General features: G+C 36.5%; 1 protein-coding gene across 7 annotated transcripts in view; it reads left to right on the top strand.

The window, feature by feature from the left end:
• VAV3 (vav 3 guanine nucleotide exchange factor) overlaps positions 1–25,869 on the top strand; it is a 148,155-nt gene that overhangs the window by 95,109 nt on the left and 27,177 nt on the right. For all 7 annotated transcript variants that reach the window (XM_025152727.3, XM_015290228.4, NM_206863.4 and 4 more), the window contains 3 exon segments: positions 3,138–3,160; positions 6,228–6,273; positions 24,748–24,884. In XM_025152727.3, the coding sequence (XP_025008495.1) occupies positions 3,138–3,160; positions 6,228–6,273; positions 24,748–24,884 (206 nt within the window).

Raw genomic sequence — 25,869 nt, 5'->3', positions numbered from 1 at the left:
TGAATATTTCAGGTAGATTTGCAAACCATGGAATTCTATTCTTTACATCCTTCTTCCCAGGGAGTGCTAAAGGTGTCCCTTACTGGGGCAAAAGTTGGTTAGGAAAACATTAGCCAGGTGTTTTTATAGGAACTTTGAGCTAATTTATGCATGATTCTTTTATTCTTCAGGTTATTCCATTTGAAAAAAAACAAAAACAAAAACAAAAAAACCACCTTTAGATTCTAGAATCATATGATTCTAGGCGGAAAACTTTTTCAAGTATATGATGAACATTAAAACAAGTGTTACGGAACACATGGTTTAAGTTCGGGATATCTTACATATGGTAATGCTCATGCCCAATAATACAGTCCGTGCTGTTTATGTAATACTTGCTTGCTACAGCATATTAGAGATAATTTATAAAAAGCATGCGTTTTTGGCATAGAAAAGGAAAACAGCAGCTTTCACTGTTTACCTTTTTGCTGGCTTGATCAGTAGTTGCAAAATCGCTGGCTTTTCTCCAAACCTACCATGTCAGCAGCACTGACAAGTAAATGTTCAAGTCCCAGAACGTTTGTTGGAGTTATGCCACTTCATGTTTAAATGCAACAAAGGTTGGGCTGTATTATTTAACTAACCACCCTTGCTCAACCTGAACATAAGTCACGTAGGGGGCTTGGTGTTTTGTGCAGAGACCTATACTGTCAATACTGGTGCCACTACTTGCTTTTCTTTTGATTATTCAATGTCTGGTTAACTGACTGGAGCTGGTAGTGCTACAACTCCTTTAAGATAGCTTGCTTGATAGCTCCTTTTTAAAAAAAAAAATATATATTTTAAATGGGAGCTCGAGTAGTTTACTACATAACCACTTAGTTACTCTCCATTCAGTAAGTGTGCAGAACACAGTTGCTCTGTTGCATCCCTGAGGAGCAGCCCATAGTGTTTTTTGATCTATTCCCCCATTCTTATTGAGACCAGTGGCTATTGCTGTTTGTTTTGTAATCAGATAGAATTACTAAACTTTGACCCATAGCATAGCCTCACTGAATAAACAAAACCTAAAAACTGTGCTGAACTATGACAGTAAAAATCAGTTGCTAAGAACTCGCTGACTGTGTTGGTGATGAGCAGAAACTTGAATTAAAATTGTCGTGTGTAAAAAATATCTACTGGTGGATATCTTCAGACGTTATCTTTTTCTCTTTTTTAAATATCCAAAGTTAGATTTTTTGCTCCTGTAGTAGTGTAACATTTGGAAGAAAGATTTTGAACTCTTATAGTAAAGCAACCCACATAATCTGGTAGAAAAAATTCTGAACCACAGCAATACTTAAGCTTTAATGAATAACAAGATAATAAGCTGTACTTTTAAAATAAGCTTTTAGGTGGAAATAGATAAGTAATATTTTTTGTTCATTGCATGATGATAGTGAAATAACAAATCATATTCCAGTCTGTCAGTGTTGATAAAGTCTTGGACTACTTATAAGTTAACGCAGTGGGGGAAAAAAAAAAAAACAAACCAAACTCTTGTTCTTGTTGGAGGTTGGAAAGACATTTCCCCTTCAGTTTTTGGATAAGAGATCAGTAGAACTCAAGATAGGCCTTAAAAAAAAAAAAAAAAAAACCTAAAAAACCAAACACAAACAAACAAACAAAAAACAAAACAAAACAAAAAAACCCAGACCCTTCAAGTCTGGAATTGAAGTTTTGCCCCTACACCTCTAAAAGTACTTTCCCAAATGACTTTGGTTCATTAGAAGACATATGTATTGCTGAGATGAAACACTGGGAAATTGAGAAGTCATTTACATTTAGGAAAAAAATTTTCGAAGACATACTAAGTTCTGAAATAGCAAAAATACACTGAGTTTCAGCAACACTTAAGCAACTAATTCCCTCAGGTTCCTTCGAAAACCTCAGTAGTCTACTTGTAACTCTGGGTTTGCCTGGTTTTTCTGCTGTTTACTCCCTATGCAAACACAAATTAACACTTTTGAAAAGCGTACAAATGATAAAAAAAATAAATTCTCAGACTGATGAAGAGATTCATCTTTGACATAGTGTATGAAAAGATATAGCATCTGAAATGGTATGTGGAAAAAAAAGGCCTGTTGGTGGTAAATGGGCAGGGCCTCGCGTGCCTGGCCCCACGTCCGCAGCTGGCGTGCTGCGCCTTGGCATGCCTGCTTGTCTTTGCATAAAGTGCTCAAAAGCCAAAGGGTTTTTTTCCCACACTTCACAGGTTCACATTATTTTTCTTTTTAGCAGAATGAAGTCTACTTGCAATTAAAGCTTTTAACTTGATTTATTGTGATTATAGCTCACTGTGTGCAAGATATAAGGGAAGAAGTTTTCTATGTAACAAATTAATCACTGGGCATGGACAGTATGTGCTCTACTTCAGCAGCATGTACAGATCTAGAGAATGTGTAGGTAATGCAGCTGGCTCTCATTTGGTAAAGCGCTAAACCCAAGTCATGTACAGTACACCAAACTGTCTGTTATCAAACTAGACATTGAAAGTAAGAAGGTACACACAAAAAAATGCCTTTTTGTGTCTTTAGTAATGTGTGGTGGTGGGTGCAAGTGTTACTGCCTCGGTGCTATCTGATGACCTGCTGGACTACATTTATTTTTAAATAGTACAAAAAAATTCATAGCAAAAAGGTCTCCTAAAAACCCACTGGCTCCAGATTTCATGATATACTAACGCAGTTCTAAGCTGATGCACAAGCGTAGAAAAATTTGCAGCTAAAGATATACATCTTATCTTGATACCTTGGCATACTCTGAACAGACAGCTGAGAAGAGGTGCCAGCACGATTTGCAATGGAGAACAATAGCTCTTGAATTCCCAGAGCTGATGCCTACAAGGTGTGTTTGGGACGCTGCAGAAGCGTGTGCTGGCTCAGGCTGCCCTGCAGCCGCTGGCACAGGGCGCAGCGCTGCTTAGGGAGGAGAGCCAATGAGCGAGGCGAGCATGGCCTGCACAGTGCGGCCCTGGGCTGTCTGGGCGTGCTGCAGGGATCAGGTAGCGCCGGGTGCAGTGGGGCTTGGTGTCATGCAGCACAGCGCGGGCTGAGCTTGCTATATAAGCAGCCTAAGTTTGCAGTCACCAATAATGCCAACTTTTACTTACGTTTCAGAACACGGAAACCTGAAACACGAGGTAAGGATCCGTTTTCGTGTGATGTTTGCTTTGTTAATGACGTTATTTACTTTGTGCACGTGCTGTTGGAGCAGGTATGTTTTTTCTTCTGCATTTATTAACTTATTTCTTTAGAATGGTGGAAAGCAGCTACTAAATACAAATGTATTGTGCTCTAAGTGTGTGACAGGTTTCAGTTGATGTGGCTTTATGTTGGGAGCACTGGAAGGAGTAGAGGTGTATTTTTATTCTTAAGTTACAGGACAAAAACCATTACTTGAGTACAGTTGTCTTGTTCCTCAGTGTTGCTGGACCAAATTTGGCAGTACAGTTTAAAAAAAGCTGCTTTTTAATCTTTTTTTGAACAGTAGCCAGTTCTACCACATGAGATGTGCTGGGGTATCAGTATCTCAGTATTGGTGTCTCAGTCTATGCTTCTTCACAGCCTTTGGGGGCAGTGAAGAATAGCATGGCAGTTTAGCCTTTTTATTTAAGCAGGCTTTTGTTAGAGTAATTTGGTAGTTAGGGAATTTATATAATCTTGAGAGAACGGTAAGATGGAAGCAGTGCCATTTGTAGTGTACCTGGACTTAAATATAAGAATGCTGGCTGTTAGGTTGGTTTGTGTTCTCACTGCTTACTGGTGCCTTTGGATTGAACTACAGGGGGGAATAAGCAGTTACTTTTTGTCTGCCAATTCTGGCAGAAGAAAGGCAGAAATATGAGGGTAGTTTCCAGTTGCTACTTCACATCAGAAGTTGATGATAATGTAACCACTTAAGCAACACACTGGTGGTGAAAAGTCAACAGTATCAGCACGTATGTTTCTTCTCTGGATAAATAAACTTCTTAGTGCTATGGCTAACACCAGTAACAAAACTGAAAGGATGTATCTGCTGACGTGAGTGCTGCACGGGGAATCATGGCTGTCACACACAGAGCCAGCTCCCTCTGTGCTCTCTCCTGTGTTGGAGTGCTGCGGTGCTGTGCCCATCCCAGATAGCAACAAGGGCTGGGGAGGGGGCCCAGCACCTTCTGGCATGTTCTTTGGCTGTGATCTGGGCTGCAGCAGGCACCAGCCAGGCTCTGTGGTGTCTGTAAGTGTGGGGACAGGGCAGTCTGGGTGCAGCACTGCGTGAGGGGAGGGTACTGGTTCTGTGCTACCACAGCCTGTACTCTTAGCCCTGCAGGCTGCCTGCATGCCCTGAAATGGCTGCCGCCTGCCTGCCTTGCCATTTCCTTAGCCTGCAGCTCTGCGGCTGTACCTCCATCTTCCTGCTGCCTGGTCTTCGATGTCTGCCTAGAAATATCTGCTAAGGAAGGGCACTTGAAAATATGAAAATTATAGCATGGCCTTTTAGCTGAACTCTCCTGGTGCTGCAGTTGACAGACAGCACTGGGAAGCCATGAACAGATTGCTGACTGCACCTTGTGGGCAGACCTGCCAAAGTACCTCAGGCTAAATAAGGTGAACATGCATGGCCAGATGAAGAAAATATGGATCTTAATTGTAGCTAATCTCTTCTGACCTTAAGCTACTCACCCCCCGCATGATTCTGAAATATATATATATTTCTTTTTGTAAGAAAAGGCTTGCTTTCTAGAGCTATTAATTTGGTACTGGTAATTGATTTGAGCCAAAATGTCAGGATTTCTTTCATTCTTAATTAATTGCCTGTTTTACATTTCCTTCAGCTCTGTAAGAATTAAGTATAAATCAGGATATATGATTTTGGAAAAGATTTACGTCATACTGGTAATGTAGTCATACTAGAACTGCAATATATTTGAGGATAATTTACCATGTTTTTGTACAACCTAAGAATTTTCCTTAAAATCATTTTCCAGCTGAACCTTTAGTGTTCCTGTGTTGTATTATTACAGAATTACTGTATTTTTTTGCTATTCAGTTAAAAGTCTGTGTCTTCCTTTGGGCTTGCTTTTTCCTGTTCTTGTTCCCTTCCCTCCTGAGTAAATATTCAAATACCGCTGCGTTAATAATAAAGGATAATAAAAAAGAATAGCCTCTATTTAAAGAAAACAATAATAACTGAGGCTTTTGTTCATACCTTGAGACTCTACTTTCACTTTCAGCAGCAATTTTCATTTTTACTTTTTCATTATGCCTGGAAAAAAAAAAAAAAAAGATGCATTTTTTCTTTGTTTAGAGTTGTAAGGTATTGACCAAAGATGTCCAATCTAGCAAGAGTCTAAAAGCTTTTTTTTTTTTTTTTGGTTGGTTTGTTTTTGTTTTTATAAATCAAGCTTTTCCTTTTGCTTGCTATGGGACTTAGTAACTTGTGGTGCCTCGGGTTACTGCTTTTTGATTTGCCTCAGTGTGTGTCCTGCATCAGCTTAAATCAACTACAACTAAATTGGAGCAACTTAATTGTTCCCTTTGTTCTGCAGCATGTTTTTCTCTGATCGGTTTGATTAAAAAGTATACATAAAAATGCATGAACCTTTATGCAAGCTACCAGTTGAAGTATGTTCGTAAAGGTAAATGGCTGGCTTAAAGATGTGCCCTATTTCATACTTAAGTTTTCAGAGACCCATTCCTCATGTCAGTGTTTCTGATTTTACGGAGCTTTATTTCAACCAAGTTTAAAACAAAGAGGGAGAGGAGTTACTAAAACTTAAAGTAGTTGCCCAGAAAATGAGACAATTGAGAATTTTCTAGGAAATTCTAACTACTTTAAGTACAGAGGAGGAAGAGCAAAAGTTTTTGTCTTTTAAAAATAGGAGAAGCATCCTCACTACTTCTGTCTTTGTGGACTGCATATTTTTCCACTATCATATTCATAAGTGATTTTCTTAAGTGCTTAATATGCAAAAATTATCCAATATGAATGAACTTCTGTACTAACAATCTTTTGAGCCTAGTGTCACAAAAAAAGATAGGATATATGAGTAAACATTTTGAAAGTATGGTATTTCTACCAGATTAAGATAATTGTGTTTATGATGGTAGGGAAAATAAGTTAAGATAACCATCTTTGCCTAGTAGATTGTGGGAATGAAGGCAGTGTGATGTTCCTTCACGAAAACAAGTTTATTCATATCCTTGATTTGTTTTTTTGTTGTTTAGAAACGAACAAATGGGATTAGAAGGAACTCCAGACACGTGGACCCAGGTTAGTGTCATGACTTTTTAATAGTTAATCATGAAATACAGTGAGCAAGAAAACTGTAACTCAAGTTGCTTTATGATTGCTATAGTAGTGTATGCGATACTGAAAATGTATTGTGAAAGTAAAGAACGTATAAAGCAATTGCTTTGTTAGTGATTTCAAAGATATGGTCTAATTTTTTTTCTGTAAGCATTGCTTCAGTTCTGCCTGAACAATGAAACGCCTCTGGGCTTTTGGTGAACTTGACACACCCTACTCTGTAGGGTGCAGTTTTAAACTGTACTTTGCAGTTTTGTAAAGAAATAATGAAGTGATGAAAAGCATACAGTGGCTTACAAAACTTAGGTTCTAATCTGCAGAGTTGTAGGTATTCTGAAATCTTAGCTGTAGTGTGGTACACAGTGCTTAGCTCTATTTGGCATGGTTGCTCTTCCAAAAGACATTTAAACAAACTGTAGCTTTATGTAGAATCTAAAAGTGATTTTTTTTTTTTTTTGCAAGTTTATAGTAGATATTCTTCTGGCAGCGTGGCAGTAGCAGCCCTTAAATTAAAAGCTTGCTGTAGACTGTATGCTCAAGCGGGTGATTGTTTCCTCTGGAGACCCATTATGTGCCTGCATAAAATACTCCATGTTTTTTTGGTGCAACTATGTGATATTTTTAGTATCATTTTTTACAGTAATTACATTTCTGTCCTTTATATGTTTTTTTCTGTAGTGTAATTACTGGAGATTTGTTAAGCAGATATCCTTTGGAAAAAGCTAAGCTGTAGATTATTAAAGATTTCTAGGTCTGGATGCCTGAAAACAGTTGGAGTTGAACATTAAAAAGGACAGTAACTTGATACCACTTCGTAGCCTGGCAGAGCGAAGCACTTTTGAATAAGTTAGAGTGCTGGTGTGCTACTAATATTGCTGCTGCCTTGGCTCTGAAAGTCTTAAGTGTTGTAACTAGCTGAAGCAGGCCACACCTTTCTTATGCACATACCATTGACATGTCTTGGAACGTATATTGTCACGTTGTTCTCTTTAGTTCATAAAGCTAGGCGCTTCATGATGCGCCTAAGTTTTTCTGTGTGTTGTTGACTGAAATTTGTAAAGAAGAAATGAACACCCTGTAACTCTTGAGTTACTTGAGTTAGAGGAGGAAACACCAGGAATTATCAGTGAAATTATTTGGAAGAGGAAGACAATGCGTACTTAGGAATACTCCATATATATACTTCAAATTATTTTCAAATGAAGTGAGTTTATTTTCTTTGCATTTTGTCAGCATAGGCATTCTGAGTCTTGCTGTAACTTGGTAGACATAACGAAGACATCAATGTCTTTGGTAATCTTTTGGTAATCTGCTCTGAACGTTCTGGATAATACTGCTCACCAGGTAATTTGTTGTTGCATGAGACAGAAGATGCCATCCAGGGAGCAGAACTTGTTAAAGACTGGTTATTTTCAGCATGCATTGCTGCATAGTTCCTAAGTTCTTCTTAAGGCGACTGGCACACAAATCTCTGGAAATCCTAGCATCATGGTGAACTTGTTGCTGAGAGCAGCAGTCAGTCAGGGATATGGTTTAAGACTTAATGTGCTATATTATTATAATATTTATATTTAAAGAGAAAACTCAGTTGCCCAAGCTGGTGTCTATAAGAAGTCTAACAATGCTGCTGTTATCCATGTTTCATGCTATGGTGCTGAAACATCAGTACTGATTCAGAAAAGCACATCAGCTGTGAATCAGTTGCAGACACCTGCAGTGTCTAAATATTGATAGAGTCTGATATCAGCAGTAAATAAAATTACCGTGGGCAGCCAGTGTTTTTTCACGGTCCTCTCAGTATCCCTTACTCATCTGTGATCTTTCTGCTTTTGTCTTAGACTATTTTAATAATGAATAACGAGTGTAGGTTGCTTAGCATAATCAAGTTGTTGTGTTATGATCTGTATAGCTAAATCCAACCTTTACTGACACCACTTAGCTCTGACTGAAAGAAAACCTTTAGATTTGAGAAGATGGTGTAAAAGAGACAGTTGTTCATGTTAATACATGTTAATACAGAGTTAAAGTATCTCTTAACTTCTACTGGTAAAGCTCCTCATTGGGGGAACCTATCTATCTGAAGTAGCCTAAAAACAACGAATTGTTCATGGACATTCCACTTGTTTTTGTTTTTAAGTTTATTTAAAAGTGGCAGTTTCCTCTTAGAGATTTGTTTTTCTTCTTTATTTTGAATAAGAAAGGTAGAAAAATGGTTGGGAAAGCAGAGAAATTCCTTCAAACTGCTGTGAGATAGTGAGGATAGAGAACAAATAAGAAAGCAAAACAAAATGTTTACTTTTTCTCTGTGCTGCGTGCTATGACTGTACCACATGGTACAGTTGTAAACGACCTTCTGAACTGGTCCTCTATTTCAGTTTAGGGAAGTCTACTTTACTGATAACAGTGAATGAACCTGTGAACACATCTGCACCTTTAAAGCTAGGAAGAACTCGGTCTAGCATTTGCATTTAGCTATAGATCAAGAGGATTCTTTATAAGTGTATTTGAGAATTGATTAGATTGGTATCAGGTTTTGCCTGGAATTGGCATATGGAATGATAATTTTGTATCACTGTGTTGTAGTACAAGGGATCTTAAAACATTTATACGTATGTTTTATTTTAAGCACATGATTTGCTCTGTTGACATAAATGACAAATGGAGCATTCGTATGTATACTCATAAGTATAAATCTAAGGCGTTTTGTATAATTTTTTAGAAGGATGACCATCTGACTACTGTTTTTAATATTAATAATTTTGTATTTATTGAGAGGCTTCTTATTTTTTCTGAGCTATTGAAATAGTACCATGTATGTTTGCTGTCTGCCTTTTTTAAGGGTGTAAAGAGAGTCTAAATGTAATAGATTCACAGCTTGGTGTTTTTAAAAACTAGTTTTACCCTAAATATGTATGCTAATATAAACATTGGAACTTTAATCTCTGGAAGTGTGAAAGCATATTTCATATCAGAAGGATAAACTTCATAAAAATAGAACACTAGAAGCCTTGTACTCAAGATTCATTGCAGATTAAACTCAAAATCTGATCTGTGAAAGAGGGTCACTGAACATGTTCTGAGCTCTTAAACAGCTGATTCTTTGTGAGCATGGATTAAAATTGAGGAAACCTTAGTTGTGAACTGAGGGACAAATCCAGCAGGTCTCTTAGCTTCAAATAACCTAAAATACTGACTGAATTTTGGGGGGCTGAGGCAGTGTTAAATAACGTATGCAATGGCATGTAAAGTTATTGGTGAAGTTATGTTTCAGTTAGATTTTGAAGTCCAAACAGTAATTTTAATAATACTTTCATATTTCTGGTTGGCTTCTGATCCATGCTTGCTTTGTGAAATTTTTTTTTTATTATTGATTTTAAACAGATTATAATGAAAAGAATCTGAAGGGAATGACTTTAAGAGCAACCTACGTTTATGTATATATACACACACATGGGTTTGCATTTACGCGTATATACATATATATGTACTTACATGTCAACATACGCACACATATATTTATATGTAGGTTGCTGTGGAAGTAATGTCTCTGACTTCATTTCCTTTGAAAGTGCAACAGATACAAAGAGCAGAATAACATAATTCTATGGAGCAAATTCTGAGCTACAAAACACTTTTTCAGCTTTGTCACCATGTTCAGCTATGCGTTTTCACCAGCGATGAACAAGAACTGCATGTTCTGCTTGTAACAAACTGCATGGCTGTCTGGAATATGGCTTGTCTTTCTTGTCACTGTTGCCATTGCTGAAACACACCACCCACCAGCACTCACATCCACTGTTTGGTTTCCATGAAGATTCAGCAAATGTCAATGAATGTCACTGGGTGCAATTTTTTCTGCATGGAGGATTTCATTGACAGATGTTTGCTTGATATGCACTTCAATGTCAGGCACCATTTTGTCTAACTGCCTCTCTGGTGCCATCTGTCAGACTACAAAATGGAATGGTATGCTGGTAGGAAGGTTCAACCTCCACTGCCATACCAACATCATCTGCCACTGATGTTGTGGGCCAACTTAATAAAATAGGAAACATCACCTTTGGAGCAGTCCTCATGTATGTGTGTGTGTGTATATACACACATCTGCATACAGCGTTGGAGATATTTATTTAGACATTGTGGGAAATGAGCTACTGTGTGCTTCGTGTTGAAATAGAAATATGAAACCTGAGTTCGATTACTAAACAGTGAAACAATATTTAGATGTTCATGTATAGTGGTAACAATTGTATCTAGTTATCAGTGTAAAAATTAAGGAATATTGTAATATGGGCAGGTTACATTACCTTTTCAGTTAAGATCAAGGAATACTGGACTACCATGTTTAAACAAATTCTGACGCAATGTGCTGTTCTGTGCCAATCAAGTTTAACCCTGATTTCTGTGTCAATACCACTCCAACTACCTGTTCAGCCAGAAGCAAATGAGCCCGAATTCAAATACTAGGATATCCCAACCTGCAGTTAATTCTTTGCAAAGATATAGTGATAATAGACAAATTTAACCTCTTAATCTGAAATTTGATGTAGTGTTTGAAAGTCCTTATTAAAGATTCAGTCTATATGGCTTAAAAATAAAAATGAGACACAAATAAGTATTTTAGACTGGAAGGACCTCAGACTTTTACTTAGTTTAGAGTTAATGTCTTAATAACTAGTAATTATAGTGTACAGACAGTTTTGCATGTTTTCCTTGATGATAACTGTAGGTTTTTTGGTGCATTGGATTTGTTAAGATGCTTAAGACTTTTCTAAAATGTTATATTGTAGTGTATTACGCTTTAAAACTTAAAATAAGCTTTAATTATACATATTCAAAACATGATTAATATTTATGGGAGCTTTATTGGGTTTTGGATACTTTTTCTTTCCCTACTGCAGCATCTGAACTCTTGGTTCAGGGTGCAGTAAAGTATACAGTACATGTCTAGGAATCTGTGTGAATCACATGTATCACGGTGAGGACATGGTTAACAGGGCAGCTAGGAGTTTTTTTGCTGCAGAAGGAAATTCTTTGCTTCAGGAAGACAGAGGCAGTGCTGCTGCTTGCCAACACAAGTGTAATTCTGAATGTTCTAGAATGGTTCAAGAAATTAGGTTGCAGCTGTAATGTGAGCAAATACTACTACACCCAGCTGTGTTTTAACATGTTTTACATCATTTGGCAGGGACAGTACAGGTATATGAGATTCAGTTATTTTTGTTGTTATCACTGGATTCTAAATTAAGGGGATGACCTCCTCCTTCTGGGTGGATCTTAGCAACAGTGAATTCAGTGAGCCCCTGGATCGTGACTTAATGTTTTTGAAAATACATCTTACCTTCAGAATCTGCTCTTTTACTGCTGCTCGAATGCCGTTTGCTGAGCTATTGTTGCTTCCCAAAATTATGTATTCATCTTTGCTGTGATACAAGAAAGAACATGTCTAATGTTTTTCACCAAGAAATTATCCACTGGTGCATTTCTGGGAGGCAAAGCAGAGTTTTGTCTTACAATGAAGCATTTCAAATGCAGTTTAATGGATTTTATTTGGGTTGTTATATTTTAAATTGAAATCATTTTTACTTTCCTGTTGGGGCAAGGTATTTTGGAAGGTGCCTGTCCCTTTGGCATCTCAGCAGTGTGCTAACAGTCAGAGAAAATAGCCGTTAGCCTTTTCTTTTAATTAAACATCAGAAGACCCAGATGCCAAAGGGTGAAATATATATATATTTTTTTGAGGTCTTTCATCCTTGTCTGGTTGGATTGCAAGATTATTTTGTAGCTGGGTAATTTAGGCTCTTCTGTCTTACTTGGTTATGTGTTCAGGGCTGTGTAGATCATGAGCAACTAACATTCTATTTTTCTCTTGTATGGTGTGTCATACATACTTAGTACATAAATAATTTTTAAGATGAGATTGGTGGAAAGTTCTACAATATATTATTTTCTATTTGAAAACATTTCTACGTTTCTTTCTGAGCAAAATGTCACTGTGTTCAGGTAGCTACAAGTTGGCAGGCCAAAAAAAAAAAAAAAAAAGGAAAAAAGAGTAGTTAAAAAATGGATGAAATGGGCATGCACGTATGATCTGTAAAGCCAGAATTATGCTGTTCTGCATTTTCACAAATGGTTAAGTATGATACCAAATATAAAGGGAAAGTAGGGAAATGTGCGTGCAGATATTATGACCTGAAATTGCCCTTAGTTTCTCTGGCAAGTAGGAAGGAATTGTGTAGTATTTTGCCAATGTTTGTAGGAACTTCTAAATCTCTTATTCATCCCCAAGATGAGTATTGAGTTTACCTGTATATTTCCATATCCGATTTAATCTTCAAGGTACTGTAGTTCTCAGAAGGCAAAACAAAACAAGGCAATGATTGATTAAAAATAGTCAAAAGCATTTTCACAGTACTCTGAAGCATATGGTTTCTTTTCTTGTGGCTCACTCATTTAACTAAATCAGTATTTGATCACTACTTCAAAGTAATTCTCACACAAAGAATTTGGGAAACGTTGTAAAACTAAAAGCATCCATCCCACGGGAGAAAAAAGACTCTAGAAAATTCACAGAAGAGATGCTTACAGAACTACTTCTGCCTAAGGAAGGTTTTACAACTTGTAGAAGGGGCTGGAGGCAAAAGTCGGAGAAACTGATGCTGCTTTTCTGAAGAGTTTTTCATCTGATCACCTCTGAGCTTCCAAGGGGTGAGAACAATGAGGCTGAGTTAGGCTGCAGGCCAAGCTTGCCCAGGATCAATTCTTAAACAGTAGCCAATTAAATGGATGCTTAGAGACACAAATGGCGGATGATGTTGTGTTACTTTCCCCAGCAGCTTTTGTTTTTGTTTCTTAGTTCTTAAAAATGTGGAAGAAAAATTATGACTTTCTGAGCCAAGCTAAAGTCTTGGCAATCACAACATCCTTTAACTGTTACTTTCATAATTATTAGTGTGAATAAAGTACTTCTTGTTTAGAACCTGCTGACTATTACTTCATAGAGAAAATGAACCAAAGTAATAGTTTTTCTTCTCTCTATATCTGTGCCTCTCATGAATGGTCACATCCCTTCTGGTCATTATCTGCCGTTATCTGCTTATTGCTTCTGATACAGAAGCTTTTTGATACCTCTGCTTCTTGCTTTTCTGCATGCCGGAGGTCCGAGACTGATAATGGCCACAGTATTTAAGACATAGATGCATCATTTTGATATACAGCCTAATAATGAGGATTTCTAGTTCTATAATTAGTTTTTGGAAATTTGAGAAGTAGTACACAGCTGAAATAATCATTCTGAAGAATGGAATTTAAAGAACATCTTGTAATGATTCCAAGATGTTATTTAAATATGGTAGCTTTTTTTAGTGTCCATCAATGTTTATGAACGTTCCAACCCTTATATTTGTATTTAAGTTACATCTTACACCAGGGTATGATGAATACAGCTCCAAAGGTTCCTCCAGCCTACCTTATGATCCATCATACTACTATACAGGCACTTAAGGAAATCGTCTACGATTTCTTTGTAAGTATTCTTTTTAAATAATCAACTTTGTATCTTCTACAAGACTTAGTAATTCACTGTTTACTCCCCTTTAAGTATTACATATTGTACTGGTGAAAAAAATAATTCCAAGCTCAAATGTCTTTGGAAGATCCTTTTGGAAACTTACTTGAAAAAAAGTAGAAAGAGGCTATTCCAACCTTTTTGCTTCCTATCCTTTCCTATGGTATATTTGCGGGATCTTTGTTTCTCATCATTATAGCGACTTCTGTTAAAAGTGCTAATACAGATTAGGATAGATTCTTGATTCTCACATTGATTTTTTTTACTTCAAAAACTTAAAACAATGTGCCACATGTTTCTTTAAAAATGTTTTACTTGTTACTTGTCATTTATTCATTTACTTGCAAATTCTGTTTTTATGGTGAACATGTTTTAAGAAATAGGTTACAGATCATGATTAACAACTCAGCAGTTTCATATCTGAATTCATTTAGTACTCAAGAGTCTTTCCAAGTAGTGACAGTATAAAAGTGATCTGATTTTTCCTTTTCTTCAGCAGAATCATTCAGTTCAGCCCAGGTGTTCTTATACTTCTTGTGTTGTTCATCCAGGGAAATATGTAAGGTAACTTTATAAGGAATTCAAATGAAGTGTTTGAGTTCAGCTCTCGTTACTGATCCTGCTGACCTGCAAATAAACGGAAGGCTCACTCAGTCTTGCACTATTCATAACTTACATTTCTTCATCTTTAGTGTGCAACTGGGAATTAAATAGTAACTTTATCATCTGATACTTTGAAAACTGCCCCACTTTTGTAACCTTAGAGGTTATTCTTTAACCAGTGTGTTTGGACTGGGAGGTGTGGGGAGAGGAAAGGGCACGAGGTACTCAGCTCAGGCAGTAAAGCAGCTTTTTTTCTGTTCTTGGATTTTCTTTTTCCTTAATTGGCTTTGACAACAGCAAATCTCATAAAGTATGATAGAAGAACAAAAATACATGTATGGATCCCAGCTTTTCCTCCAGAATAATCTCACCTCTGATAATAGAAGTTGTCTTGCAAATAGTGTTGATAATTGTAATGCAGCAGAATTTGCTTAATGACACAGCATCTTCTACCAAGTGCTGTTTTAGTCACCTCCCCTCCCCCTCCTTTTTACTTATCATGACCAGAAGAGGATAAATAAAGACTGTGATTTAATGATGGAGTCTAAAGGCTCTGACTGCTCTTGTGCGTTGCATGCTGCTTTTGTAATTGTAAACAGCTCTGTGCATGCGTGGCTCAAATGTCTCAGAGATGTTGAGTGATATCAACTGAGCTCAAGGAGAGCTGACGTTTGGATTTAAATACATAAAGGGCATTCCTTGTTGGAGCACTACATTTGGGAGAAAGAACCAACTGGATCTGTTCTGCTGAGGTCAGTTTGATCTCAGGTGGTTTTTTGATATGACTGCATGCTGCTGCCACAAGCTGTAGGCCCTTTTCCCCCATGCATAATTCTTCCTGTGCTTGTTTCTATTCTTTTTTTCTTAAAAAACAAGAAAGCCCAACCTGTGTGGAGAGTTAGTTTTTGAAAGTAGATTTTCAGACAAAGCTGCAGTTTATTTTCTTTCTTAATGCTGTGTTCAAACTGTATTCATTTATGGATGCTTCCTTGTAAAGAGTCTATACCGGGCTGAGATTTTCTTCTATCTAGTGTAAGAGATGTCTGTTAATAACTAAAAGATATATCTGCCATAATCAGATGTTGTGAAAAAGAAATGTTGTTGGAGGAGGAAGATCACAAGAGCGTTTAACTTACAATGCTGAAGGCATTACAAAGAGGATGTGCGCAAGTGAAATGAGTCTGTTGTTGGCTGGAAGCTGTCTCTTTTATCAAACATAGGCCACTTCCTGCTCATGTTATGTAATAATTTAAAGCAGCTCTTTTGCCAAGAATTTCTTTTAAGTAGAAGAAACTGAGAGTAATGTTTTCTTTTATCTTAGAGGCAGATGCTGTTGGTCAGTGTTAGGCACAAAAGAAATGATATGAGAGGTACTTTACTGTTTATTTTTGCAGTGCCTGATGAATAAAATCTTGGCACATTTTCAGCAATTTGTGTTTGTAAATTCTGTTTGAGACCTCTAGAAGCTTCTAAGTGCCCTAAGTCTACATTTTCATGTGTTGAAATGTGCATCTTGCTGTCTGTGATTTACTGAAGGGTATGGATGGTATAGTCAGCAGGATGACTAATTCCATTTGTACTGAACAGACTTGTTGGGAGGTAGGGCTGCTTCCTGTTAAGCTGTGCTTTTGGGCACACTGCAGAAAGGACTGAGCTATCAAATAGTTACCACAGTGCATTTTTTTTTTTATAAAGGACAACATTTTTGTTTCTAGTTTCTTAACTGACCAAGAGCATTCTCAATAGGAAAATGCCGAGTGTCCTGTTCAAGATTCATGGCATTTCAAAGTATTAAAGTTAGTGTCCAAAGTTGTGCTCTTGTTCTCAAGCCATTTTCTTCTGACTGCTTGCATCAAAGTTACCCCTGGACCCACTGGAGATGGTATCAAACATACAGCTCAGAGCAGTTACCTCTCTGAAATATCTTGCAAGATGTATCCCTGTTTTTCAGAGCCTTTTCCTGTACAATCTGCTTCTGTCTGCTAACACTTCATAGTGTTTGCCTGGTAAAAAATTCCTAGCTCCCCAGGGCAGGTACTAGTTTGAACAAGTACACCTTTTAGAATGCCATTCCTTTCTGTGGGACCACATTAAGCAGCATGGTAATTAACAGTGGTTAATTTTCATACCTTGTGCTTTTATATAAAGCAGCTCTTTGTTTTAGCACGATTTTTAATTCATATGCTAAAACTTTTTGCTCAGTTTATGAGGAAATAATGAAGATTCTTAATTCTGTTGGAACTTCATTTTTTAAATTTATATTCCCAATAAATTGATGAGATTGCATTGAAATTAAATTGCTTATTTGTCAATAGAAAAGAAAACTATATTTTTGAAATCTGATTATTCCTTGTTCGCATAATACACTAATTATAATTGGCCATTTCTAGGCATCGCTTAAAGTGCCGAGATTTACTGCAGTTGAGCATGAAGTTTCTGTTATTTTACACATTATTTTTTGGAATTTATAGACCACAGTTATCCGTATAGGGCATGTTCGGGTCTTCCAATGTGGTGTGAAAGGGCTCCCTGAGTTAGTGTTTTTCTGTTTCTGGTAACAGGCTGCTGGTCAGACTCATTGGCAGGCAGATTCTTTCCTTACATGCGTCTTCATTTGAGTTGACAAGTCACTGTTTTTGCAGAGATCTTTACCAAGAATAACAGCCTATGTGTACTGCATTAGAGGGGAAAAAAACAAAAACAAAAAACAACGAAGTGTGAATAATTACAGGAAATGCAAGTTTGACAGGCAGTAACGGACTGGAAGGAACTGTGAGTGCTGCTTTAAGAACATATTTTTAAGGGGATACAGTAATAGGAACAGTTGAAAAATAGAGACAGAGCTTCAGTAGTTCTTTGTCCTGTAGGATGGCAGTCCTGAAATCTTCTTTCTTAAAATAAGAGAGACGTATTAATGCTTACTGAATGTGATTTGGAAAGTAATATGTATTTGTCATCTGCATCATGAGATGAGTTAAGTTGTTCTGCACTTGTGCTTGTGAATTCTCTGTTTGTGGATGAGAGTCCTGGCTGGGCTGCATAATCAAGAGTTTAGGCAGTTGAGAAAGGTAGCCATTAAATGCTTTAATAATCACTTTCCTGAAGTCTTTGGTGTCAAATTTGAATGAAACAGCAAAAGTGGCCTCTGTGGTTATTCATGTGGAAAACATCAAGACTTCATTACTTAAAACCCAAGAGCTAATGAGAAGATAAGCAGAACAGAATCATTCAGAACTGTTTCTTGGTCATCCTCCATGTTTCAGTCATCTTACATGTATATAAGGTTTATGTGCGATGTCCAAAATTAGAACAGTAATTATGATGACTTATAAAAATAATGGCTTAAGACTGAGAGAAGTAAAAGTTTAAACATCTTATTTGAGCTATGTCAATGTACCTATTCATTGAACTATTTTTGTCTGGTAGTAAGTATTTAAATCATTGCCAATCTGAATAGTGCACTTAGACTGTGCTGGCACGTTTAATGTCCATGAGTAGTATAAAAGAAAAAAAAAACAGCAGCAAAAACCCCCACAAAAACTGAAACAAGCACAAAAACAAACAAACATTTTATTTCACGTCTTTAGTAGACAGCCCCAGAAATCAGCTGTGTTTTTTTCTAAGTTATTATGGGATTTTTCTTTCTCTTCTCATCAAGTGAGAAGTTCCTATAAGTAATTTGTTCCCCTAGCAGTAATGCCATTGACTTCCACAGTTGCAAATGTAGATAACGCTGATTTGAAATTAGCAACACCTCTCTGGATAAAATGCAAGGGAGAAAAATCCAGGTTACTTTTAATTCTGCAAGGAATTAATTATGAACAAGGATTTAAAACTCTGATTGATATAGAGCAACAGTGGCTGATTCGGACAACATAAACAGTGCTAAGGGACTTTGTTTTTATGTAGTTCAAGCTCAAAGAAGGACTCTACATTAATTCTAATATTCTAATAATATTAGTATTGGGCCAAGATTGACAAGAAACATGGGAAAAGTCTGTTTTTTTCTGGTTTATAAAATCAGCAGATTGTCATGGATGCTCTGTTTATGGGTTTAACACCGTCCACCTGCTTTTCACATGGCTATTTTTATCAACCCATTGATTTTCCTTTTTTTAAAATGATAACTCTTCATTATTTTAACATATGCAGCTATACTTCTTGATCTGAAATGTTCATAATCTTCACTTTACAAACTTTGTTTACTGTGCTGTAAATGCTAATTTTGGAACCCTTTGCTTTTATCTAAAGGGGAGACCTCATTTGCCAGACTGTCTTTAGTTTGTGCTGTTAATGTGACTGTAGGTTGCAGTTCACACATTCATTTTGATGGCATAAGGAGTTTCTGCACTGGATTACCTTGCTACTGTTAACACTACACTTGTGGAAGGAGTGAAGGAGGCAGGAGACTCTGAGAAATGAGATGAAGCACTACTTCTGGCTGTGGGGAGGCTTATCAGTCACAGATAGTCAACCTGTTCCTTGCTTTTGCTGCATTCTATGTTTTTACAGCTGTAAAAAAGAATCTAAAAGCAAGCCCAGAGTTTCCAGATGGACACCCAGCATGCTCTTCCGGTGAAAGAAAGGGCTGAATTAGGTAGTCTTCATATTGTTTCCTGTTAGAAAGGCAGTTGTTTTTCTGTTGTGATTCAGGAAACATTGACATGTGGCCTTGGCTGATTTTTGAAAATTCTATTTCAAATTCAAAGCTTCATGTAGTCAGGAGGCTTTCTTCAAACAGGTTTGTGGCTTTTGGATCAAGTTATAAATATTTGTTAACGAGGCTCTATTTTTCCTAGGGAAAGAGAAATTCTTGCATCAAGGCTTATTTTAACTAGGAGTGCATATTTGGCACAGATAAAGCTGTTTTATGCCTTCGTGTTAATAGTATATCCACAAATTTACCCTTGCACCTTAGTCTCCTATACTGTCATTATTCTGTATGTTAAAATGATCCCTATGCGAAGCATAAACCATGTCCTGCATTGTTTGGAAATAGCAGATGCTGCAATCAATTTTGACAGATATAGGTTATTGTGGGGCATGCATTATGCATGTTGTTGGCAAAAAATAGCCTTTTTAATCTGCTTGAAACTCTGAGGGTCACTCGGTGCCATTCATAAATGCAAAGCTGCTGTAAAGAATATAAGTAGGTTATGTGAAGTTATGAGAACACATATAATGGTTATTGTAGCTTATTCTGTACTACATTAGTTCTAAAATGTAACCTTTCTTAATTCATAACTATATGATTAAATACTCAAGTATGTGTTGTTTTAGGAAAGGTATTTTTCTTAATGAAGCCAGATTGGTACTTATTTAACCCTGATGCTGGTTTGCTTTCTGCTTTTCTCATAAGCAGTACTTCAGGTAATCAATTTCTGTTAGGTGTGAGACCCAAAACGTGTCTGTGAAGACTTCTCTGGGAATCTCGGGGTTTTCCTGGTTTTGAGGTGAAGTAAATTTCAACAATTTATTGATGGAATAACTGGACCAGTTTGGTTCTTGATTTCAAGGTCAGAAACTGCAAAGCTGCCTTTGCATCTTTTAATTAGGTATGAATTTTCCTGACAAACACTTTCAGTTATGTGAAAATGGACTTCTTTGTAGTCAGTGGGATTTTTCTTGTAATGTTATCTGCTTTTAAATGTGTATATGGAAAAAGAATACATATATCTATTTGTGCCAGACATTGTGCCAGAAGTTTTCTGTAGTTGTCAGATACTGCAACTATGTAGAGAATAATGGCAAAGTCTGATGCTTATAGCATTTCGCATTCTAATGTTTTATCCTGTGTTATTTCGATGCTTTTTCTATCACAAAGTGTCATTACATGTAAAACAGTTCAGGCTTCTGCTACATACCACTTCTTTTTCTGCCTGTTTTATTACCTTACCTTACCTGTTTGACCCTTTACCTCGATTCGATACCTTTTCTGTACGTGTTTTTTTTTTTTTTTCTCCACACTTATTGTTGATAAAAGGAAAGTGGTGTGAGTGGAACACTTTTCTATGGAGGAAATGCTGTTTTTAGAATAGCATATACTTGTTTCTGCTTGATTCCAAGATTTTTTAGTCTTTTGTTTCTGGAGAAACTTCGTCTATTTTTATGTTTAAAATGATTTAACAGAGACAGACTCTTCCACTGATAGTTTCATATGATGACTAAAAGACATCAGTTGCACATTCAGTTCTTTTGCATCTTTGATCAGTACAGACTGTCACTCAGTGTCTGGTGTTACTGATAGTGAGGATATATTCTGTGTGACTCAGACACTATGTTGTTTGAATGTGATCGACCATACTTTGATGTACAAGGAATCTGAATCAAATCTAATCTATGATGAAGTAATTAACATCAGTGGATAATTTCCCTTGTGTATCCGTGCTTTTTTTTTTATCTCTAGCCTATAAGACTAACACTGTATCAATACTAAAGAGATGAATGAAAGTAATAGAGTAATTGAATAAGTCCCAGTGCTGTTCTATGCTGTTCCAATATAGAGGAATCCTAAACACATGTCTCTTTAATTCTAAATGCTGATCTATGTAAGTCTTGTGGTAGAATGCATATGGTTTGCTAGGCAGCGTGTATTCCAACTAAACACAACTCTGGGCACAAAGAACTCCTAAATAGATGAAAGACAACTATTGGTTACAAGTGACAGTAAAATTACAGGTAGAAAAATGAGGTCAGAATACTGGGGAGTAGCTGTAGCACATCAGCATTGTTGTTGTTACTGTTTCTGTATGTGTTATGGCAAAGAAATTACAGTGTGTCTGAAGTAAGATAATAAACACTTAAAACTGGGGCCCTAGACTGAAAGTCTGTTTGAATCAATAGAATTATATCTAGTTATGTCAAGAAGCATTAGATCAAATCTAGCACTATCTGTTGAGGGAGTTTTATAATCAAAATTACTGTAGGATTTTACAGAAATAAATGTACTTAATTCTACACGAGCATTCCAGGCATAGTGTATTGTAACAGGATTAATTCTATGTTACATTCGGAATAATTCTACAAGTTGGTGCACCGTAGCTTTTTTCCAAGTTCTCTTGGACTGGTTTACAGACATGCTAAAAATCATGATTACCTGTGAAATAAGTAAAAATAACAAGTCATTTTACACACGATTTAAAAATTTCAGAAATGTTCTATTTTAAAACAAAAAACCCCAAACTAAATATGACAGGATTTGCACTGAGAAGTGGATAAGAACCTTTCTTCATTCTCATCTGAGATGAATACAGCAGTGGCTTTTTAAGTACATAATATCTCCTCACTAGTAATGTGATAGACTGAGTTCCCAGTATCAAAGTTTTGCAAGGCAAATCATGTTTTTGTAGGTTTGGTTAGGCTTCCAAGTATGTCTGTGAGTGCATGTTTACAACTTATTGCATATACAGAGCTATAATTTATATTGTGATGAGGGAGTTTTCTTGCGTTAGTTGTCAGCTTTGAGTACATGCTTGTATGTGGCATTGCTTTTATTGCTACACAATAGATGCAGTGTTTCTTGGTGCTCAATCAGAATTTCAAAGCATGTCAGCGTTAAATTGAGAAATAAAGCCAAGTCTGGTAATTACCTAAGTGGAATAATGGCTTACTAAATAATTAGATGTCCATTTTAAGTATACCAAACAACTTGAAGAAACAGTGAAAGTTATAATGTCATTTGAATTGAGTAATGTGGGAACTTATGTTATTTTGGTTAATGTTTCATCATTCTGAATTAGTATTTATTCTTAACTACAGAGTAGTACTTACTAAGTTTCGTACAATTTAGATTTCATACAATTTCATAGTTTCATACAATTTAGAGGAGATCATGAATATTTGTATTGCTTGCTCCTTAAAATGCAATAATGATCTTGCAACACAAATATGTCCGTTCTAGCCCCAACGTTCCTTTCAGTTAGAACTAAGTTAATCAGTAACCTGATCAGCTGTGACAAGATGACTTTTGCTTAGTAGATGAGGGAATGGCTGTGAGGTTGTTATAATGGATTTTAGAAATGTTTTTTCCCACAGTATTCTTCTGGAGAAACTGGCTGCTCATGGATTGCACTGGTGCACAGTTCATTGGGTAAAGAACTGGTTGGGTGGTTGAGAGTGAATGGAGGTAGATCCAGTTGGCATCTGGTTCACAGTACTGTTCCCCAGGGCTCTGTGTTGAGGCCAGTTGTGTGTAACCTTTTTTATTGATCTGGATGAGGGGATTGAGTGCGTCTTCTGTAGATTTGCAGGTGATACCAAGTTATGTGGGACTGATCTGCATGATGATAGGAAATCCTCTCCAGGGAGATCTGGTAAGGCTGACTTGATAGGCTGCATCCAATTAGTTCTAAGGTATTCACCAAGGGTGAGTTCCAAGTCCTGCACTTGTGTCATAGCAATCCCATGTGACATTATAGGCTTGGAGAAGAGCAGGTGGAAGTTTGCTGGGTGGAAAAAAGACCAAGGGTTACTATCTGACAGCCAGCTGAACAAGAGCCAGTGCGTGGCCAACAAGGCCAGTGTCATCCCGTCCTGCATCAGAAATAACATGGCCAGCAGGCCTAGGGAAGTCGTCCTCTTGTATGTGGCACTGTATTCTGTTTTGGATCCCTCGCTAAAAGAAGGCTATTAATGTGCTTTGAGCTGATGAGGGGTGTAGAAAACAAGGCAGTGAGGAGCAAATGAGGGAACTGGGGCTGTTTTATATGAGGAAGAGGAGGCTGAGGGGAGAGCATTCAAGCATTGGAATGGGCTTCTCAGAATGCTGGAGTTGTCATCCCTGAAGATACTCAAAATGTTTATGGACATGATACTAAGGAACCTAGTTTAGCGATGGGACTGATGGTAGGTAAGGTTGATGGTTGAATTTGGTGATCTTTAAGGTCTTTTCCAACTTAAATGACAGATTTTATTAATTTCCAGTTAAAAACTGATTAAATAGCTGTCCAGCTGTACCTTTGTTTTGTGAATGTTCACTCTTACCTATATTGATATACTGTCTCACAAAAGCTCACTTAATCAAAAAGTTTGATGTTGGCATTAGAAGTAGATATGCCCAGTGAATTTTAGTCATCTAGAAAAATCTATGCACAACTAAAAACAGGGAAATTGTCATACAAATAGTAATTTAAAAGTAGAAGACAAGGGAATAAAGGTACATCTGTTCTATTAAAAGGATGCTTTACTCGGCAGTATAAATACTGAAAAAATAGCTTTCCTAAGAGCTCTCAAGTATTTAATATTTTTTCTCATGAAATCAGTACTTCTTGACTCAATTTCAAGTATTCTTATGACCTAACAGGGCATTGTTTTAGTGCAATGCAATAGCTGTCCAGAATACTTCATTTTTTAAAAATACTGTTATAAGAACAATGGAATTAGAGTACCCATAATTTTCTCTTCTGGCTGAAATCTCTCTTCTCCCCTATTTTAAACCTATTGAGAAGGGCTCTTGAACTGTAGTTATAGGCAGTGACTTAGTTCTTTTCAGAGGTAGTGAGAATAATCTTTGAGCAAAGTATTTTATGTATCAGATTGTGGATTGTTCCCATTTAAAAAAAATAAAAAAATCACAGTTCACCTGTCTAGATGCAGCCACTATTGATATGGAAGAAATAGAATGCAACCAGAGTTCTTGTCTTGAAAATGAAGCATTAAACTTATATAGGCGTTGCTTATGTGTATCTGAAAATATGGTTGAACGTGGAAGAAAAAGGTCTTTTGAGAAGTCTAGACAGATCATCATCATCATCATCTTACATGAGCTTTAGGATCTTCTTTAATTATACAGGAGCAATGAGATTCTCCATATTGGTATCTTTAATTTCAATGTATTACATTTTTTTTTTTTCTCCTGGAATTACAAAGGTACTGTGAAGCTTTTAACCCTAGACTGATCCAGGGATGTTTGCAGAAAAAAAGGAGGAGTAAGAAAAGGAAGAGAAAGGCTTTTCTAGGAAGAACCTTCTTGGAAATGAATTGAACTTTGCTTCAATAAGATGGAAAGACAAAATCTTGTTTTTCTTGTCTTTTTTCATTTGTAGTATCTTAAAAAAAAAAAAAAAAGGGAGAGAAATGTTCAGATTTTGTGATATGCTTACATAAGACAACCAAGTGAAAGAAATGTCTGCCTTTATGCCTTAGTCAGATGCCTATTAAACGCAGTGTGTCTTTTTGATTAATTGGTTTTATGGTCCTAAGATTTCATAAATTCTTGTTAATTGGAATACGTATGCTGATTTTTTTTCTCCTTTTTTCCTTAAATTCAGGTTTACCAAGAATGCAAGTAATTCGAAATTACAAAGGAATACCACAACCAACGCCACAGGATGGTCCACCTTTGCATATCCAGATTGGGGACACTATTGAACTGATTACAGGCGATGTTCATAGCTTATTTTGGCAGGTACTGTATTGTCTACGAAATGACCGTATTCCATTAGTCTCAGATAACAGATTTGTATTGAGAAATTTCTTTTAACTTTATTATCCCTTTTGAACAAAAGAAATCTTTGATTTATTTAAAACAAAGTAAATCTGATTTGGAGAAGTATTTAACTACATTCTTGATTTGGGACTGAGTAGATGGTAGTTGTCAAACTAATACCTTTGGTACAAGCTAGAATTATTGGCACCTTGCGGGACTAATGCTATTGCTGTGTCCTTATACATCCATCCATTATCTGAATCTACGGGAAATTGTCTTCGATATTATTTGTACCTATCATGTAAAATCATTAAGCTGGAATCTCATTGTGCTTAGCTAGCAGAAGTGGGAGAGTGGGGGAGGCTTTTTCCCCCAAAGCCTTGGAAAGAGATTTGAATCTTGGTGAAAACTGTCATATACAGTAGAATCATTCAGGAACTCTTTTGTTAACAAGCTTTCATGTCATAGACCACTCAGTAATAGTTTTCATAAGACTTGTAATGACATCTGTTATTTTAGAGTGCATATTAAGAAATAACTTCAAGACATAAATTCTTATGAAGATCCAGATTTTATCCAAGAAACTTTCTAGAATAATTTGCAGCTGACCTGCAGAACAGTAATATTAGAATGCATTTTTAAGCTGATTGTTTCTCATTTTAGAAATTCAAATGTTTGCAGTAGAAGAAGTATTTGCGGTATATTTTTTTTTCATTCTTTAGAGTATATCAAATAAATGCCACAAGTTATTAAGCAATGGTTACTTGAAGTTTTGGGTTAGATGTGATAAGATCAAATGTATTTTGACAGACACCATTATTGTGTCTGACAAACGCTCCATTAATGTTAGTGTAAATGGTATTATAGTAATTAATGTGGTAATTCTCTAGTCAGTGAAAGCCATATAGGCACACAAATCTGCACGTTATGCAATCTGAAAAGCAGAAATATTTTTTTCTTTATG

The sequence above is a fragment of the Gallus gallus genome, chromosome 8 (genome assembly GCF_016699485.2).
Source record: "Gallus gallus isolate bGalGal1 chromosome 8, bGalGal1.mat.broiler.GRCg7b, whole genome shotgun sequence".
In the NCBI taxonomy this organism is placed as follows: domain Eukaryota; kingdom Metazoa; phylum Chordata; class Aves; order Galliformes; family Phasianidae; genus Gallus; species Gallus gallus.
Note: the sequence above shows the minus strand (reverse complement) of the source record. Positions and strands in the feature narration are given on the sequence as shown.